Source organism: Talpa occidentalis, unplaced genomic scaffold, assembly GCF_014898055.3.
Source record: "Talpa occidentalis isolate TD23 unplaced genomic scaffold, MPIMG_talOcc4v2.1 talOcc4.4, whole genome shotgun sequence".
Taxonomy (NCBI): Eukaryota; Metazoa; Chordata; class Mammalia; order Eulipotyphla; family Talpidae; genus Talpa; species Talpa occidentalis.
In genome coordinates this window covers 137,802,673-137,822,327 of record NW_023604295.1, presented here as the reverse complement: position 1 = coordinate 137,822,327, position 19,655 = coordinate 137,802,673, and the positions used below count along the sequence as shown (strand labels likewise).

The 19,655-nt window shown below is 36.8% G+C and overlaps 1 protein-coding gene across 2 annotated transcripts in view; it reads left to right on the top strand.

Moving 5' to 3' along the window:
- GLRA3 (glycine receptor alpha 3) overlaps positions 1-19,655 on the top strand; it is a 107,994-nt gene that overhangs the window by 65,829 nt on the left and 22,510 nt on the right. For both annotated transcript variants that reach the window (XM_037524735.2, XM_037524734.2), the window contains exon 5: positions 5,022-5,104. In XM_037524735.2, coding sequence (XP_037380632.1) covers positions 5,022-5,104 — 83 coding nt within the window. The remainder of the gene's footprint in view (positions 1-5,021; positions 5,105-19,655) is intronic.

Genomic DNA, 19,655 nt, shown 5'->3' with positions numbered 1-19,655 from the left:
GCTTGTTCAGTTTAAATGAAGAGAAGAAAGTAGAAGCTGAAATTGTGAAAAGGAGACAATTTTGACAGTAGGGAAAACAAAATGCTATAGAAGAGCTGTAATTCTAGCAGACTAGTAAATCTTACCCATGAACAAGAATTATGTATTACAACCTGAAAACACTCAATATCAGTCAATTTAATAGTAAATGTTTGCAGAACTAAACTTTGAGTATTGGTGGGAAGTTTAGTGTACATGGAGTATCGTATAAAGGAAATAAATTTTTATTTCCTCTTGTAGGAAATTAATAGACAATTTTAACAATTTGAAAATCAAGTATAATGTGATCGTAGTCTAGATTGAGTAATGTAAACTGTAGATAAATATCTAAAGAAAGGCTGCCTTGGAGGAGCTAGAACTGGGCCTAGGGATGAGGAAGGCAAAGGTAGAACTATGTTTTGTATGTTTTCTATCACTGAAATTTTCAGTGATATACATGAATTACATTCATAACTTTTATTTATTTATTTTATTTTATTTTTTTAAAGATTATTTATTTATACAAGCACTGGGTATAGTCAGAAGCGCGGGAGGGTGAGAGAATTCACCAGAGCCAGAGCGGGGAGCAGAGCAGGCCGACTGACGAAGTACACTGCTGAGGGGAGCAGCGGGCGGCAGGAGAGGTCTGCGCGCCATGTGGGACCTGCCTCCGGTGGCCGGGGAGCAGCCGGGGATTGAACTGGTGATGCAGAGGCTGCGGGCAGCTTTGTAACCCAGTGCTCAACCGCTGCGCCACCAGGGAGGCCCCATTCATAACTTTTAAATAAAGTTCTTTTTAAGTGACAACTTTGGAATCAGACACATGACTCCAGATTGTCGTGTGGAAGTTGATTTTCACTACAAATAAGGCGAGCTGATTGCCCATATTCTGGGGGTTGAACGAAGGCTGGAGACTGCTAGATCAGAGACAATGGAACTAATCACTCACTGCAGCCATGCAGCGCTGGCATCAGCATACTTGCCTGCCTCTCCCTTGCTCATGTCTCTCTTGCTCAAGGTAGTGGCCCAGACACAAGAGGCTGTGTCACACTATGGAACTCTGGGTTTGAGGAATCCATAGCAGACATAAGCAACTTTTCTCTTTGTCCAGAGGAACAGTGTTATCTCATTCCTCACACTGAGCATCTGGGCCTCGCTGGTGGCATAATGGGTTAAGTCTCAGCACTATGAAGCTATCCACAGCCACTGCAGCACGAGTTTGATCCCCAGCCAGGGAGCTACCCACATGGCGCAGCAGACCTCTCCTGTCTCCCTGCTGCTCCCCTCAGCAGTGTATTTCAGTAGATCTGCTTGTACTGCTCTCCACTCTGTCTCTGGTGAATCCTCTCACCTCCCTGCCCCACACATCTGGCCAGTACCCCAGATCTCATATGCATAAATAAATAAAAATAAATCTTTAAAAAAAAAGAATCATTTATGTATCTTTTACTTTCACTAAATTAACAGTGCTGTATAAAATGGCATTTGTGGTCTAGAAATAGGAAATTTAAGTCATTTAGAGAATCCATCGCATTGAAACTTTCAATCCCTGAAAAGCAGTGAAAGATTTAGACTCTAGAGCTTCTTGCCCCAAGTCTCAAATTCACTGCTACCAATTTCTACTTTCTAATGTCTGGTGAGTTATTTCACAGTTTCCTCTTCTCTAACATAAAGATAATGTAGTTTACCTGTCTTATAAATTTGTAGTAAGAAACAAATGAGTGAGGCGACATATGAGGTATTTAAAATAGTACCTAACAAACAGTACCACAATAGATGTATTATCTACTATGTTATTACAGACAGTATTTCAAAGACCATTCATAAAAGGCCTAAAATGGAGTTAGCCCTTTTTATTTTTTTAACTTCAAATAATGGTTGTGATAGACACCAGACTAGAGGAAATGATTGTTCAATAATAGGTAACACCTCAATTTTAACGAGGCTAATTGTCAGAGATTAGAGTCATCTTTTCAAATATTACTATCTTACTAAGCCAAGCTTTCTTAAGAGAAAATAAAAAACACATATCCTGTTTATGTGTCTTGTCTCAGAAAGAGAACTCCGTGTCCTCTCTTACACAAGATACTCATTTCCAAAACAGTAGAATGTGATTAATTGTGTCTTGATTTGGTTTTCTTTTGAAGTGGTCAGGACCTATCTTTAATTTATATGTTATGTTTTGATAAAGAAATCCAATATCACACCCACCAAGTTTTTATATATTTTTTTCATCCATAGGCTGTTAAAGAAGCAATTGTATTGTGCCTTAAACAAAAAGAAAGCCAATAAATAGTTTTCTTTTCTTTTAAGAATATGATTTATGACAGAATTTCTACCAAGTGTTTTTCTTTGCCAAATAATTCCTTTCAATTGCCTTTTTTTCTTCTTAAGAATTATGTAATGTCTCTCATTTTATGCCAGAAAAATAGCCTGGATGTGAATTTGACATCACATGCTTGTGGGAACCTGGAAAAGATTCTGAGATGCTATTTACTTCCACACAAAAGGTCACAGATTTCATTCTCTAAGCCAACATTTGAAACTGGCTTTGGGTGTTTGGGAAATCAGTGTGTGCACGTTCAAAATGTACTTGTGCATACACATCCAACAAACGCTTTCACAAGACAGAACATCGTGTCCCCCAAATTTACAATGGACATTTTTAAGAGAGAACTTTGTAAATATCCACCATCATACGTAACCTGACTTAACCATCTCTTAACCTAACTGAGCAAGGAAAAAAACTGGTTTTGATGAACTCTGTGAATTATTCTAGTGTGTTATTGGTTCTGACTTGAATGATCAAGTGAGCCTCCTGCGACTCAAAAATTCAGCAACTTCACATGTACAGCCACTTTGGTGTCACAAATTATGTCTGTCATCTACATAGAAATGCTACTGGAGAGAATGTAGTTCTGTTAATAGTGCTTCTGCTGGTTTTTTATTAAAACTTAGTTTTTACGAGTGATTTATTTCAGTTGTCTTTGTGGCCATCCTATATAATTTGGGGAGGGCAGGGTGGGGAGGTCTAGGGGTAAAATAATGTAGTAGTATTCCTTAATATTTATTCAAAGTTTTCTATGTGTCTAAGCACTTTGCATTTATTAATTCATGCTTTGCTCACAACATCTCTCTAGAGTGGTTACTATCAACATCTTCCTTTTAAAGATGAGAAAATCTTGTGAGTCAAATTAGTCTGCCTACAGTCACAAAAGTAAGCAAATACTCCTAGGGGTGATTGTCAAATACTAGATTTCAGTGGAAATTCTTCTAAGGAAAGGAGTTGGATAGAGTTATTTGAAAGAAATTTTGTTTCTTTCAATGAACTTAGATTTGTTTGATTCTGGGTCTCTTTCTCAGCAACAGGAGCTATGATTTTTTGGTGATGCCAGAGAATACCTTGGTGATACACTTTTCCAATAAAAAAAAAAATCCAGAGTGATGAGTTATTTAAAATTTCTTTTTTTTTTTTTTTAATCTTAAATTTTATTTTTATATTCCCCCATACAATTGCAAACGCCCCATTCTGACCCCAATCCTTCCCCTAAAATTTCAACATAAAAATAGTTGGGAATAAGGGGGAAATAGGTTAAAGGCTGATGTACACCAACCAGGTCATCCCACTGTGTAAAGTCATATCAGAAGTTTATTTGACAATCATGAAATTATCCATATATCACAGATTCTGAAGGGCTGTTTTTTATTATTTCTAAAATAATTTTTTAAAGTGTATTATGTTTATTGAGGTCACAATGGCTTACAACTTTGTATAGGCTTGGGAGTTTCTCTTCAGGATGCCACGGCTCCATGCCCACCACCAAAGCACCCATAAAACCCCACCACAGTCCATTGGGCATTGCTGCCCTCCCTTTCTGATAGCTTCAATTCTGCAGCCAGATTTCTAGAGTTCCCTTTGGTTTTGATTTTCTGTTCCTTTGTTTTGTTTCTCTCTATTCTACATATGTGTGAAGTCATCCAGTATGTGTCTTTTTCTGTCTGACTCATTTCACTTAGCATGATCCTCCCAGCTCAGTCCAAGACTTCATCTTTTCTTCTGGCTGAGTAATGTTCTACTGTGTATATATTTTTCTTGATCGTGACAAGATCTGGTGAGTGCCCTATTCCCACACACCACTCTAATTAGGAGACTTTTCAATTCTTCCAGATTCAGAGTTTTCCCTCTGCTAAACAGCACTGGCTGTTCACTGACAGTCTCTTCAATGTCGAGACAGAGGCCTCGGAGCCACAACACAGGATTGCTTTTCTGCACCTCAACTTGCCTTTCCACATCCAGAAACTCCCAATCCTGGCCTCCCTGGTGGCACAAGGGGTTAAGTCTCAGCGCTATGAAACTATCCACAGCCGCTGCAACAGGAGTTCAATCTCTGGCCAGGGAGCTGACCTACACAGCACAGCAGACCCCTCCTGTCTTGCCTACTGCTCCCCTCAGCAGTGCATTTCATTAGATCTGCCTGTTCTGTTGAATCCTCTCATTCCCTGCACCTCTGGCCTATACCCCAGGTCTTGTATGCAAAAATAAATAAATCTTAAAAACAGGAAAAAACCTCCCATTCCCCAGATAATTCACTCTCTTGACTTATGTTGTTCATCTGATTTTTAGGAAGGATGCCTTTTGACATTTGGCATTAATTATATAGAACTCATTCTTAATTTTTTAAAGGTCTCTTCTGGAAATGGATACTTCTTTTGTATAGCTACAGTCCTCTCTAAAGGAAAAAATAGAACAATGCCTACATATGTATGTAAACGTGATAGGCTATTTAAATATATAGACTTTTCTCTCCCCCACATCCAAAGTAGAGTTATATATATGAGTACAGCTGTTTCATAGTAAACAATATAACCAAGCTGGAGCAAATTTTACTTAAATAGATGTTAACCACTATCAAAAAAACATGTTTTCCAATTGTATCCTCAACAGTAGAGTATTAATATATCATCAATATCTTTTAAAGACAAATAATTTGAATTTTTTTCAGATTGACATTAACACTGTCCTGTCCAATGGATCTCAAGAATTTTCCCATGGATGTGCAAACATGTATAATGCAGCTGGAAAGCTGTAAGTACAACTTACCTTTTCTAAATACTTTAAAAAACATGTAGTAGATATAAATGTTAATGAATTATATAGCTAATTTGCTTGATACTATGATAGAGAAATAAATTGAAGACCTGAACATAATAGTTTTTAATCTTGAGAAAGGTTATTTCCTCTATACAAATCCTCAAAGATAAAAGAATGATAATTAGGGAAAAAATAAATGTTTATTTGAATGCATACCATAGACCCAGCATTTTGCATGTATTGTTTCTTCTTAATTACAACAAAGACATTGTTATCCTGACTACATGTCTCCAGATGTGTAGCTGGTGACTCTGAGTGAGTGAATACTGCCCACTTTATGGAGCTGGTAACAAACTCTCTCTAATACTTTGCTTATCTGGAGCCATTTTTCTGGCCCTCAGCTGATATTTATTTAGCGTTTACTCTGCTAGGTATGATATGTAGCTTACCTCAGAATAAAAGGAATTCCTCACATTTTATCAGATTTTTCCAAACTTGAAGGCATCCCTTTCAATTTCTCCCTTCAAAATGGACCCACATATACTACTAATTGTTTCACACGTAAAAGTTCAGATCCCCCAATTGTTCTGAAAAATCTATATGATCAACCCCAAATTAATTGGTTTGCAGTGTTTAATACCATACAAAAAGTAAGCATTATGCCATAATTTTCTTCCGGTGATGAAATATATATGAAAAAAAAAAGGTCTGGGGTTTCATCATTTTTTTGTTTTTGTAAATTTTTTTTTATTTCATTTTACTTTTTTGTGTCTTAAAATATTCAATTTATGTTCCGTGCATTGATAAAGAAAGGGGATTGCCAAGGATGTCCATTAAACATTAAAGAATATTATAGTTAAAGGGCTGAAATAAGTTATGTTTTTCAGTAAATAGGTTTTACTGCAAACAATAATTTTATAGTGTTTTTTAAGTTTATTTTATAACCACACTTCAATCATATTGAAAATTAATGGGACAAGCAGATTATCTTCTTTTGAAGGCAACTGAATTCGCTATGAAATAATAGATAATATACAGTTTTATAGAAGAAACATTGCATTATATTATTACTATATTCACATTGAGAATCAGCATGTGTAATACATTTTTGCTAAGTAATGCCTAATATTAAACATTTAATAAGTCTCTATAATGTCACAGAGGAGCATCCAAGGAACCATCCTCAAACTACCATGAATCACAGTCAAATGAATGTTGTTTGCATTAAACCAAGTAAACAAAGCCTAAAAATGATGCAAAATCATTTAAACATATTTTACCATGTCCTGCATATTTTGAGTAAATATATTTTTTGCATGATGCTGTCTGTGTGCTTTATGTTTATACTTTTGTAATACTTTTATGTATATACAACATCAAAAGCCTCGTTTTCTCTTATCTAATGTCAAAAGATTATGACATGCCAAAAGGGAATTTCAGAGTGCTACATAATTGATTTTTAACAAATTATCTTGGCTTCATTATAGTTGAGGCATTAGGTGATTTGCTATTTGAAACTGTATTTCTTTTTTTGTGTGTTTACTTTAAAAAATATTTTTGAAGTATTATTGCATGATAAGATTGCTTTTCAGGTGCACGTCTTTGAAGATCAACATGTGTATATACTACATTAAGCTCACCACTAAAAGTCCAAGGATAGGAAAAGCTAGTGTTTTGACATATTTTATTCCTGAGGAAAATCTGAACGACACAGACCAAGCCACAGAGCAAGCTGTGCAGTGTGGTGGAGCCGTCACTAGATGGCGGGCCCACTTCATAGGGGACTATGGCCTTGCCTCTACATTTGGTTTCTTTTAAGTATGAAGAAATGGAAATATCTCTTTCGCTGATGATTTAAAAAAAAAAAAAAACTCTTTCTTGTTAAATATAAATACATTTAGTTTATAAGTAGTTCTCGAATTCTAAGTGTACACACAAGAATGTACTAGAATCGATGGGAAAAAAGGATAATCTGGTTTTTGTTGATAGAGCTATTGTATTTAGCAACATGAATGGGTGGGGGAACAAAGTGAATCATAGTCAAATGAAGGTTGTTTGCACTAAAATAAATAAACAAAACATAAAACAAATAACAAAACAAATAAACAAAACAGTAGGGGAGATCTTTAAACCAGATGAGGAAGGCGCTTTGAAGACAGACTGAGTCTGTATCTTAGTTGAAAAATTAGATACAGTAAAAATGTCAAGAAAAAAAAAGTCCTATGCGAAATATTCTGAGATGGTTGTTACTCTAATTGCTAGGCTGGGTGCTCCATATGGGTGGAGTGGAGCTGTTTAGATTTAGGAGCAAGAAAATGATTTGATCAAAATTGGGCCAAATGGGGCCTCCCTGGTGGCACAGGGGGTTAAACGTCAGCACTATGGAGCAATCCACAGCCTCTGCAGCAGGAGTTCGATTCCCCAGCAGGTGAGGGAACAAACCACATGCTGCAGCAGACCTCTCCCGTCTACCTGCTGCTCCCCTCAGCAGTGTATTTCAGTCAGTCTGCCTGTTCTGTTCCCCACCCTGTCTCTGGTGAATCCTCTCACCCCCTGCACCTCTGGCCTGTACGCCAGTTCTTGTATAAATAAATCTTTAAAAAAGTTAGGCCAAATGAACCAAGGTTGTTAAAAAGATGCCATCATATTCCAATAAAAGGAATTAAAAGCAGGGACAAGAAACTGTGGTGGCTGATTCTATTTAGGAGGCAACATTTTATCTTCACCCTTAGCTTTCTCAGATGGACTTGGAAACTAACCAGACAAAAGACAGATTAACAGGAGAAAAGCGTCCACCTTTATTTAATGTAAGTTTTAAGAGACACAGGGGCCGTGCTAAGGACACGAAGACTCAAAGAAGTGAGAAAACTTCAAAACTCCACAAACTTTTGAACAGAGAAGCAATGATGGAAAAGTAAGTCAACTGTAAGAGGAGGCGCAAAGAAGATAAGAATTATTTGGACAAGGTGTGTTTGTGGAATTCTCTTGACTTCCCTTCCCTATTGGAAAATGTTGCTTTTTCCCTGATACAGGGAGAACATTTTTCACTCGGAAGTTTTATCTCCTGTTTTCAGGAAGAAAGGGGGAGACAGAAGACCTTTCTTGCATCTGCTTTGCCATTAGCTCAAAATACTCCTGATGCTACATAGACTATCTGAGAGCAGCATGTTCATCATTTGCTTCAATCCCGAGACTGTGTAAAGGACAGGAGTCCCTGAGTCAATGGTCTTGAACTTGGACAAGTGGAACCATATTGGAAACACTGACAGAGAAGGAAACCAAAGGATGAGAAGGTTGTGTTGATGGACCCAGTTTTAATACATTTTATATTTGGGAAATTTAGAGCTGAAGCCAAGAAATTATGAGTAGAGATCTACTATTGAAAAAAAAAAATCCAAGCAGTCTTCAAGCAATAAGATGACATGGAGAGGAAAGCAAACACACACATCAGATCCTTAAGAAATCCCTATGTTGGGCCTCCCTGGTGGTGCAGGGGTTAAAGTCTCAGTGCTATCAAACTATCAGCAGCCACTATAGCATGAGTTAGATCCCAGGCAGGGAGCTACCCACATGGCGCAGCAGACCTCTCCTGTCTCGCCCAATACTCCCGTCAGCAGTGTATTTCGGTGGATCTGCCTATTTTGCTCCCCACTCTGTCTCTGGTGAATCCTCTTACCCCTGCATCTCTGGCCTGTACCCCAGTTCTTGTATGCATAAATAAATAAATCTTTAAAAAAATAAAAAGTGAGTGAGAAAAATGGAATCAGTGCATGAAACTTATTATTCCATGAGCGTTGCTTATTTAAGAAAGAGAGAGAGATTGCAGTGTCTGGGGGTAGCTGGGTCACTGCACTTCCATTTTTAGAATAAGGAAAGCTTACTGGGACTATTTTGCAGGCACAAGAAGTGATGTAACAGAGCTTTTGTTGTTTCTGCCTTTCCAAGGACATTTCTAAATCCATCAAACACTCAACAGGGGAAAACAGAACCTCTGGCCTCCATCTTCCTGGTTTCCTAATTCCTTTATCAGGAATGAGTTGATTGCCTCAAAGGTCCCCTTCATACTTCAGAGTCATTAAACACGGTCTGCCTTCTTCTTAGAAATTAATTTAGCTCACAATAGAGATATTGTTTATTAAACTCCCTTCGGGGATGCTAAGTAGACGTTGTCAGTCAAAGTAGCTGCTGAAGTAGACCATGAAGTGATATTAATAAACATGGCCTTTTCATTATAATTCTATGGGCCGCTTCTTTTTTTTAAGATTTATTTATTTATGCATACAAGAACTGGGGTGTAGACCACAGGTGCGGGGGGTGAAAGGATTCACCAGAGACAGAATGGGAAGCAGAACAGGCAGATTTACTGAAATACACTGCTGAGGGGAGCAGCAGGCAAGACAGGAGAGGTCTGCTGCGCCATGTGTGTTGTTCCCTGGCCTGGGATAGAACTTGTGCTGCCACGACTTGCAATAGCTTAATAGCACTGTGTCTTTAACCCCTGCGCCACCAGGGAGGCCCTGGGTGACTTCTGCTGACTACAGCTTCCTACTCTACCTGCTCACAGATTAAATTTAACTTCATTAAGGTGAATTTCATCTTTAACTTTTTTTAGCTTTAATATATAAAATCTACCTATTAGTACACTTAAATATACTCTTAGCTTTTATCTCAAGTTTTTCAGTTCTTCATCTTTGCATGCTTCAGGATAGTTCTGGCTATCAATTCTTAATGAGCTTTTCCAAATCACTTCCCATTCCCATTACCCTTAATAACATGAATTACTCTTTGAAACAATCTTTTTATTTCTCTGTTCATGTGTTTTTGTGTGTGTGTCTCCTCACCTAGGCCTGCTACACTGTAGCTCCATGAAAACAGGGAAATTGTCAGTCTTGTTTACAATTTATTATCCTCAGAAATCTGGTAAAAATCAAAATAACAGTGCTCTCTTTCTCAGTCTTAATTACAGTAAATCATGTGTGCATGGTTACAAAGGGCAGCTAATGTGGGCCACTTGTAATCATATTTAACTCAAGGAATCTTAAAAAGAGCATCAAGTTAGCGGCCTGGAGCAACTTACCTCTTCACAGAGAAGTCTAAATAGCAACATAGGGCCTCCCTGATGGTGCAGGGGTTAAAGTATCACAGCTATCAAGCTATTTACAGCCACTGCAGCACGAGTTCGATCCCTGGCCAAGGAGCTGACCCACATGGCACAGCAGACCTCTCCTGTCTCGCCCCGCTGTTCCCCTGAGCAGTGTCTTTCAATAGATTTGCCTGTTCTTCCCACTCTGACTGGTGAATCCTCTCACCCCCGCACCTCTGCCCTACACCCAGTTCTTGTATGCATAAAAAAATAAATAAATATCTTTTAAAAATAAATAATAAATATTGACAGAATGCCTTCTCACCTGGAGTTTCTTCCAAAGAGGCAATCAGAACATCCCCTGGGCCTCAAGTCCACCCAGTCCTAGCCTTTCCACCCCTCTCTCAGGCTCCACAATGGAACATTTTCTGACTTGCATTGAGATGCCTCTGAGGAACTTTGAAACACCGTGTGTCCCACTGTATGGGGTGACTTCATGAGATCGTGAGCCATGGAACAAAATTATCAGTGAGAATGTCGTTTAAACACAGCAGTTAGGAATCACAAATTTTATTTCCACTGTTATCTGAAGAGAAGAGTTGGAAATCTAAACCTGTGGTTTTCAATTAAGTGTTATGTCTTCAGAGAGAAATATAACCAAAGAAGAATAATGTTTGTAGGTTGGTTATGCCAGAGAGATTGAGCAAAAGTATACTGACTAAGAAGATAATCTGGCAGGTTAGGTCTATAACTTAAGTGAAGCCACATGGTACAGCTTGGTTTTTGATAAGATTATTCAAATTAAATGCACAAATTAGAAATAAAAATGTTTTGGTTCAATACATTTTTGACATAGCAGTTATTCCTTGTCAAGTCAATAAAATTTACTAGAGTAATATTTCTCCTGGCAACGGTCAGCAATTGTGGGCCAAGGGTGAACATTTCTTCCCTTTGTTTTTTAAATCCCAGCTGCTCATTAAGAACATTCTGGATCAAACCCAGGCATCAATATCTCTCTCTCTCTCTCTCTCTCTCTCTCTCTCTCTCTCTCACGCTTTCTCTCTGCACACCCCCCTCCATCCTGCCACGCACACATTTGAAAAAGAAACTGGACCAAATATGATTATAGCTCACTTTTAAACTAAATATAAAACCTCTAATTCATTAATAAGTCTAAAAAATCAATTTAGGGCCTCCCCAGTGGTGCACCGGGTTGAGTGCAGCACTGTGAAGCTGTCCGCAGCCTTTGCAGCACCAGTTGAATTCCTGCCAACTGCAGAGCAACCCACATGGCGAAGCAGACCTCTCCTGCCTTGCCCACTGCTCCCCTCAGCAGTGTATTTCAGTCAGTCCTGTTCCCCACTCTGTCTCTGGTGAATCCTCTCACCCTCCTGCACATCTGGCCTGTACCCCGGTTCTTGCATAAAATAAATAAATCTTAAAAAAAATAAAAAATAATAAATAAATAAATAAATACATAAATAATCAATTTGAACTTATATATATTCTCAGTCCACATTTGTCCTTTGAATAAGTATTTATTTCATATATTACTCATGGTATCAAGCACTTAACACTAACCTCATTTTTTTCAACTGTAATCTTTTAAGCTATTTTTTTAAACTAACCAACACTTTTCATCTTAGAAGTGATAATATAGTGTATTTTAATGATGTCTTCACAATTTTCATGTTTGTACTAGAATATTTCAATAAGAGAAACTAAAAATATACTTTAGCCTCAATTCCCACTCTTGCCAATGAGTATTCCCTTGTGACTAATCACGAGCACAGTATGTATACTCTGTGCATGATTGAAAATATGAAAAATGCATATTGTGAAAATTAATTCCAAGAAAACTGCATCTCCAAAGATTTCTTAATTTAGTAAGAACATAGTTTTTACCCGGTAATGACTTTCCCCAATTTTTATTCAGATCTGTCACAAATAAATGAGAGTTTCAGCATTCAATTTTTTAATGAATTTAAGAGACTTCACAAAAGAAATTGTAATGACATCACATATTTCATCTTCAACAAAAGTAATTCTAAGAGCCTTACTTTGATTACAACATAAATTAAACTCTTTTAAAATTAGTTTAATGAATTTTCTCTTGGAAGCAGGAAACAATGCAGAAACAAAATCCAACATCATTTAATCACTTGCAAATTTCCTGCCATGTGCCTTTCCAAGAAAACTTGAAATTAGAGAAAGAGTGAAATGTAGTCAGAAAAACTACCATTTTGATCTCAACAGTTACGTTTCACAGCAATATGTAAATATTCCCCCTGCAAATGATGCTTCAAATAGCATCTTTACACAGTGTTTTCAAAAGACAATAATTTTTGAAACAGATTTTTATGTGTGTTTAGCTTGTTTGTGTTTTTTCTGTGGGTGGTACTAGTCTGGAACCATTTTGAATATTAAATGTAAACATTTTGCTCAAGATGCACATCACCATCAACTGCCTTGTGAGATGGAAATTAGTGATCAGTTTACAATAATGAACTTTTATTTCTTTTCACCCATTGCTCTTAAAAGGGTATATTACAGAATAAAAGCATTGCCAAAGCATAAAATAAATATTTGTAGATTTCAAAATGCTCAGATTACTTTCTATGCGGTCAGTCCATAGTTGCACTGCTCAGCTTTCACTTGCAAAAAAAGTTATACTTTTCCATGAAACTTGGACGCTGACATTTTGCTGATGTCCTAGGTTCATGCACCAGACGACTAGCAGGAAAACAGCAGTGAAAACCTCAGCAGCTACTCAGATCAGGCTCTAACTGCCCTAAAGTGGGAGTTGCTATCTTGATTGTTCCTGAAAGGGTCTGATAAAACTCGCTGAGTCATTGCTGACGTTGGCTGTTTTACGAAGTTAACCTAATATTAAAACAATTTTACATGTTTTGAAAAACTGTATTACTTTTATTGAGGTAGCATTGGTTTATAGCACCAGATGTGATTCAGAGAGAGTCTTTTGCTCTTAGACCATGGGAGAATGTAGATGTAAAGCTGAAAAATCTACCAAACCAATAGTAGTAATAATAATACCTAATCTAAAAATGAAAAAATGTATAAAAGTGCTCAGCCTGAGAGGACAATGAGGGAAAAAAAGAAGTGATCTATCACTGTATTGGCAAACCAAGATTCTCCTTCTTAGAGCCTAGTGACTTCGTGACTAGGAGAAGGAAAAAAAGAAAATCCTGGAAGACTGACCATTTTCTCTTAAGACTTTAAGCTCCCAGGATAAGATGTGCTTTTTTCATTGGTCAGTTTCAATTGCTCCCTCTGAACTTGGCCCGTTCACATGGAATGGAGGTAGCATGTTTGGATTCAATCAGTTACAAATAACTGGAAACAAATGCCCCTTTATTTTTCATGTCTGAATATAGTATATATTTATTTTAGCTCTGCTGTACCTGAGTCGTTAGTTCAGAGCCCAGTTCTACTCCATAGAACACGCTGCTTATTTCCCTAGGAGACTCTTCCCAATCTGCTAGTCTATCTGTTTAATTGTCAGTTGCCACTGTACTATGAGCTATTATGGTGTGAATCAGGTCACTTTGCAGTTCCAGAATCTTCCATTAGCACTGAGAAGGAGAAGCACCCAGCAATTCATCCATTCACTCCAAGATAGTAGTTTAATAATAAGATTTTTTTCTTGTTGGCAATATTTGAATGTTCTTATTGATGAGTTTTTTTATAAAAAAGACTATCTTTTAGAGTTTTAGTTTCACACCCCAACTGAGTATGAAGTACAGCTTTTCCCTACACCTCTCGGCTGCCCCATTGCATAGTTTCTCCCAATATGAAATCTCACACCATAGTGGTGCATTTGTCACAATCACAGACCTATATTAGGGTTTGCTCTTGGTTATGTACTTTTTCTGAGTTTGACAAATATATAATGATCCATACCCTATCATAATATCAAACAGAAGACTTTCACTGCCTTAAAACTCTGTTTTGTATTATATCTATTCATCCTCTCCCTGCCTCTCCAGTAATCACTGATCTTCTATTGCCTCCATAGTTTTGCCTTTTTAGCATGCCAGCTAGTAGGAATTCTCCAGTATGTGGCCTTTTCAGATTTCCTTCTTTCATTTACTGATATACCCATTTAAGGTTCTTTTGAGTCTTTTCATGGCTTGGTTGCCTCTTTCATTTTAGTATTGAATAGGATTCCATTGTCTGTAATAAAACAGCTTGTTTATATATTGACCTATTGGAGACTATCTTGTTTGCTTCCAAATTTTGGCAGTTATGCATAAAGCTGCTGCAAATATCTAGGAAGAGGATTTTGTAGGGATATAAATTTTCCAATCATGTAGGGATATAAATTTTCCAACCCCAAGACAGGGGTTGTTGGATTACATGGTAAGGGTATGTTTGGTTTTGTAAGAAATTGACGAACTGTGTTTCAAAGTGTCTGGACCATTTCTGCAGTCCCATCAGCAGTGAATGTGTGCCCTTATTGCGCTACATTCTTCTGAGTATTTCATGTTGTCAGTGTTCTGAATTTTGGCCATCCTAATAGACATGCAGTGATATCTCATTTTAGTTTGCAATTCTCTGGTGACAGAGAAGAATTTTTCAAATGATTGTGAAGTTATATCTCCTAGTGTTTTACAGTTATGCCTTCCCCCATTTCATACATTAAATTAGTTTAAAAAGCTATTTTCTTATATAATGACAGGAGGTGAAATGAGAAATTGGAATGAAAAAATTGCTTTTTTCAGAATGTTGGAAAATATCTTTACCAAAGTTACTATTCTTTCCTTTGAAAATTTGCAAACTTCCAGAGCATGCTAATTATATATATGCACTTCAAATTCTGATTATTTAAATATATATATATATCAGGAATATTTTTTTCTAGGAGGTTTGCATGCAAGGAAATTGTACGTAATTTTTAAAGAATTTTAAATAAATTCATTGTAAACTTTCAACTCATGAAGTCTAATTAGTAGTCTAAAGTCATAAATTCTTCAGGACACACTCTCCCTCAGTATAATTAATAAAAGTGTCTGGATCTATGGAGGAATTGAACCAGTCTAACAGGCTACGATGGCCATATTATTACTTTTCCTTATGAACACCAATGTCATTACCAAATGCTGAACATTTGCTATTGTGTAGACACTGGCCCCAAAGATATCACTCAAGAAGGTCAGGCTTTAGGTGTCCTTTCTGCACCTCTTAAGATTTCCTCTACATCTTATTTTCCAGTCTCATAGATATTCACACTATGGGGTGCATTTGATCATCTATCACCCTTACAGTGCTACATGTAATTAGCATAACCTTTTAATGTCTATACATACTTAAATCTCTTTGTGACCTTTACCTTTGGTTTCTTTGCTCAGTATTCCTCTTTCTAGAATAACATTAAATGTTCCTTTTCTTGTTTTATAATGTACTTTAATTAGATAGATTGGTAAGACTGTATTCTACTGCATCATAAAATCAAAAGTCTGGAAAAGATTTTGAGTTCATCTATTTTAACTAGCACAATGATTGAGTGTCTCTTTTAAAGTTCCTATCTTAAACTTTTATGAAGTTTAAATTATATGGGTCAAGCTAGAAAATAAAACAAAAGCTTGATGACTATCAATGTCAATAAAGGTAATTTCTAAACTAAGAACATAAGCAGAACATAAGCAGGGAAAGAGCTACTATCGACTGATTGGAGGAAAGCTACTTTATAAGCTGGTCAGAGCGGGTATGCAGATCCCATGAGATGTCAGTCAAGACTGAGGCATGATGCAGGCAGTGACTTAGATTTTAAACTGAAAATATCTTTAACTTTTTTTCCTTTATATATCTATTAATCAATTCCCAATTTTGACAAAATGATCTATTGAAGTGCCTCCTCTAACTTCTACTTCTGATAGACCATTGTAAAATGTCCTTGACCCTTGATGAAGCAGTAACAATTATAATTGTATTTAAATGTGGACCCTTTGTAGATGTCTTTCTAATCATCTGTATCAAAATGGGAAATACATATAAAGCACTCAGCTGCACACCAGAATGTGGTGATTCTTTTAAGAAAAGCACTGGCAAGACTGATTTGCAAGTGAAAACAGCATTGCAAAGGAATGAATGTTTTCACTATCTTCTCAAAAATACAACTAAACCTTTTTTTAACTTAGTTTATTTTATCATGGAAAGAATACTGGCATGAAATCTACCCTCTTGACAAATCTTTAAGTGCATAGCACATTATTGGCGAGTATAGGTATGATGTTGTACAGCATTCTTTAAAGCTTATTGCATCTTGCTCCATCAAAACTTTATGCTTGTTGATTAGTACCTCCCATTTTTCTTGTCCCCCAACCTCTGGCAACCACCATTCTACTCTTTGAATTTGGCGATTTTAGATACCTCGTGCAAGTAAAATCATGTTTGTTTGCCTTTCTGCAACTGGCTTATTTCACTTAACATACTAGCCTTAAGGTACAGCCATGTTGTTGCAAAAATTTAAAATAGAGCTATCATATGATTCAGTAATCCCAGTTCTGGGTATATATCCAAGAGAATTGAGATCAAAGTCTTAAAGAAATATTAGAACACCTATGTTCATTGAAGCACTATTAACAATAGTCAGGATGTAGAAACAAAAAAAGTCTATAAACATATGACTCGATCAAAAAAAAAATATGTATACATATACAATGGAACTCTTTAGCTTTTCAAAAGAAGAAAACTATATAATGTGCATATAACACTTTGGTCTGACTTTAGCTTCTTAAAGATTAGTTACATTGTGAAACAGAAAATAAGAAGTTCATGTTCTGATGTTAAAATCCTTTTGCAAGTCTGTCTAACACTTTGAATGGATCTTTTACCTATATGTGATTTTCAACATCATGTTTTTTTGATTATTTGGAAAATGAGGAGTCACTCAGATATTCCAAGTATTAATACATGTCATTGTACAATAGTAAGAAGTCACATTTATAAATTTCATCATGTTTATCCAAAAAACCTGGAAGTATTGGGTAAATAATGTGTCCAAAATTCTAAAATTGATTTGAAAGCTCAGAATCCTAGACAACCAATACTCCCCATTGTTTGCTCAACAAACTGGTTTTAATCAGAATAATAGTCTACCACATACCTAATCATAATAACCACAGTGTAGCAGTCATTTTTTTTAAGGAAAAGAAAATGCTGGTTTAACTTGCAAATCATTCTCACCAGTGCTTTCTCTTGAAAGAATCATCACATTTCAGTGTGCAACTGAGTGCTTTATATATGTACATATATACATATGTACATATATAAAGTACATATATAAAGTACATATATATATGTGCTTTATATAAGTACATATATATATGTACTTCCCATTTTGATACAGATGATTAGAAGGACATTTATAAAGTGTCCAAATTTAAATAAAATTATAATCGTTACTGCCTCATCAAGAATCAAGGACATTTTAAAATAAAAGTGGCATCGTTTTTACAGCAATATACTGCAGTAAAGGATTCCCTGTCTGCAGGCTCAGCTCGGTGACCCTGTTCATTGTGTTCAAGCACTAGAAGTTTTACTCACCATCATTTTTTTCACCATCTGGGCAAATGTCAACACAATGAAAAAGGCAAACAGTGTCTCATTAAGAATATGCAAGTGGTTGGAACCCTGTGAATTCCATGAAAGATTTCTGCACAATTCACCCCCCTGCTCAAAAGGTTTCAGTTGTTTATCACTGTCCACAGAGAGCTTAAAAAAAACACCTGGAAGCTAAAGTTTACACAATCTTACAGTAATTTATCTTTTCATCCCATATGCGCCTCCACACAGACTGGCTCTAGCCCAGCGAAATTATTACTATTCCTATTATAAACCTGGGAGTTCGCAGTTTCTTTCAACTTGCCATACTATTTCCTTTGCTTGGGTGCCTCAATTTCTCACACATTCCTTATTTGTCAGTTCTGCCTTTTCTCAACATCCAGCTAGTTCCAATGAGCATCATGGAAAGTTTCCCTTTCTGCATATACATAACACTGTGTACCTTTCCTCACAATTTATTTTCAACCTGGTATTAACTCCTCAGCCTCTGAAGCCTAGCAGGTGGCCTTATGCACGGTTAGCACTCAGTAAATACTTGTTGGGATTTGTATGTGTGTGTAGAAGAAGTGGGGTGTAGGCCAGAGATAATAGGGGAGTGAGAGCATTCATCAGAGGCAGAGCAAGGAGCAGAACAGGCAGATGTACTGAAATACACTGCTGAGGGGAGCAGCGGGTGAGACAGGAAAGGTCTGCTGCTGCGCCATGTGGGTTAGCTCCCCAAGGGGGATGGGGGGATATAATCCAGGCCTTAGTGGTGATAGCATTGAGACTTAACCCCTAGGCCACCAGGGAGACCCCCAGTAAATACTAAGTATTTGGTGACAAGCTGCCATTCATTTACATGTTGACTGTAGCTGCTATGTGAGATTGTTGACTGAAGTCAGGGTTAATGTCTTTGTTCCCTCAATAAAGTATTTCTTGTGAAACTTACTATGATATAATTCATCTGACAATCTTGATCTCATTAGCCAGTCTTCTCTCCTTAACATTCCTAAACTAATAAAAAGTTTTGCCAAACTAAAGCATTAAGATGCTGAAATTCTTTGAACTTTGTAGAAGAGAATTGATTTTTCTAAACCTATGTCTGAAGGCTTGTTGAGGCAAAATTACCATTGTTATTTTCCTTGAACACTCAGTAAGTTACTCGGAATAAAAGAATTACCCCCTAAATATTCCATCTCACTATTTTCTTTCTGACTTCAAAATTAAATATTTCTAGAGACCATAATAATGAAGTTTCATAGTTTGATTATGAAATGTCCACACTCCCATCACTTAGCATGGATGATTATTTAGCCCAAGAATAAACTAAAAAAAAAAAAATTGGGTGCCCCTGGTGGCACAAGGGTTAAAGTATTAGCACTATCAAGCTATTCAGCCACTGTGGCAAGAGTTCAATCCACCCCTCATGCCCCCACTCCCCACAGAGAGCAACCCACATGGCAGAGCAGACCTCTCCTGTCTCTCCCACTGCTCCCCTCAACAGTGTATCTCAGTAAATCTGCCTGTTCTGCTCCCCATTCTGTCTCTGGTGAATCCCCTTACTACCCACACCTCTGGCCTGTACCCCAGTTCTTGTATGCATAAATAAATAAAAATAAATCTTTAACAAAGAAAAACACTTATTAAAAAAAATAAGCCAAATATGCTGCCTATAAATTGCATTGGGAACTAAACTTGTCTTTGAGGGAATGTCAGAAAACCAGTTTCTTTGCATGGAAGCCCCTAAGAAAAATTTTGACGGTGGAAAATAAAGTGAGTTTTCTGTCCATTTCGCCATTATCATTCTCAATTTGGATAAGCCAGTTTAGTCATCTCTAAACAGTGACAATTTCAGTTTCTATTGAAAGTGTCCTGAATAATTTGAGCGATGGTGGG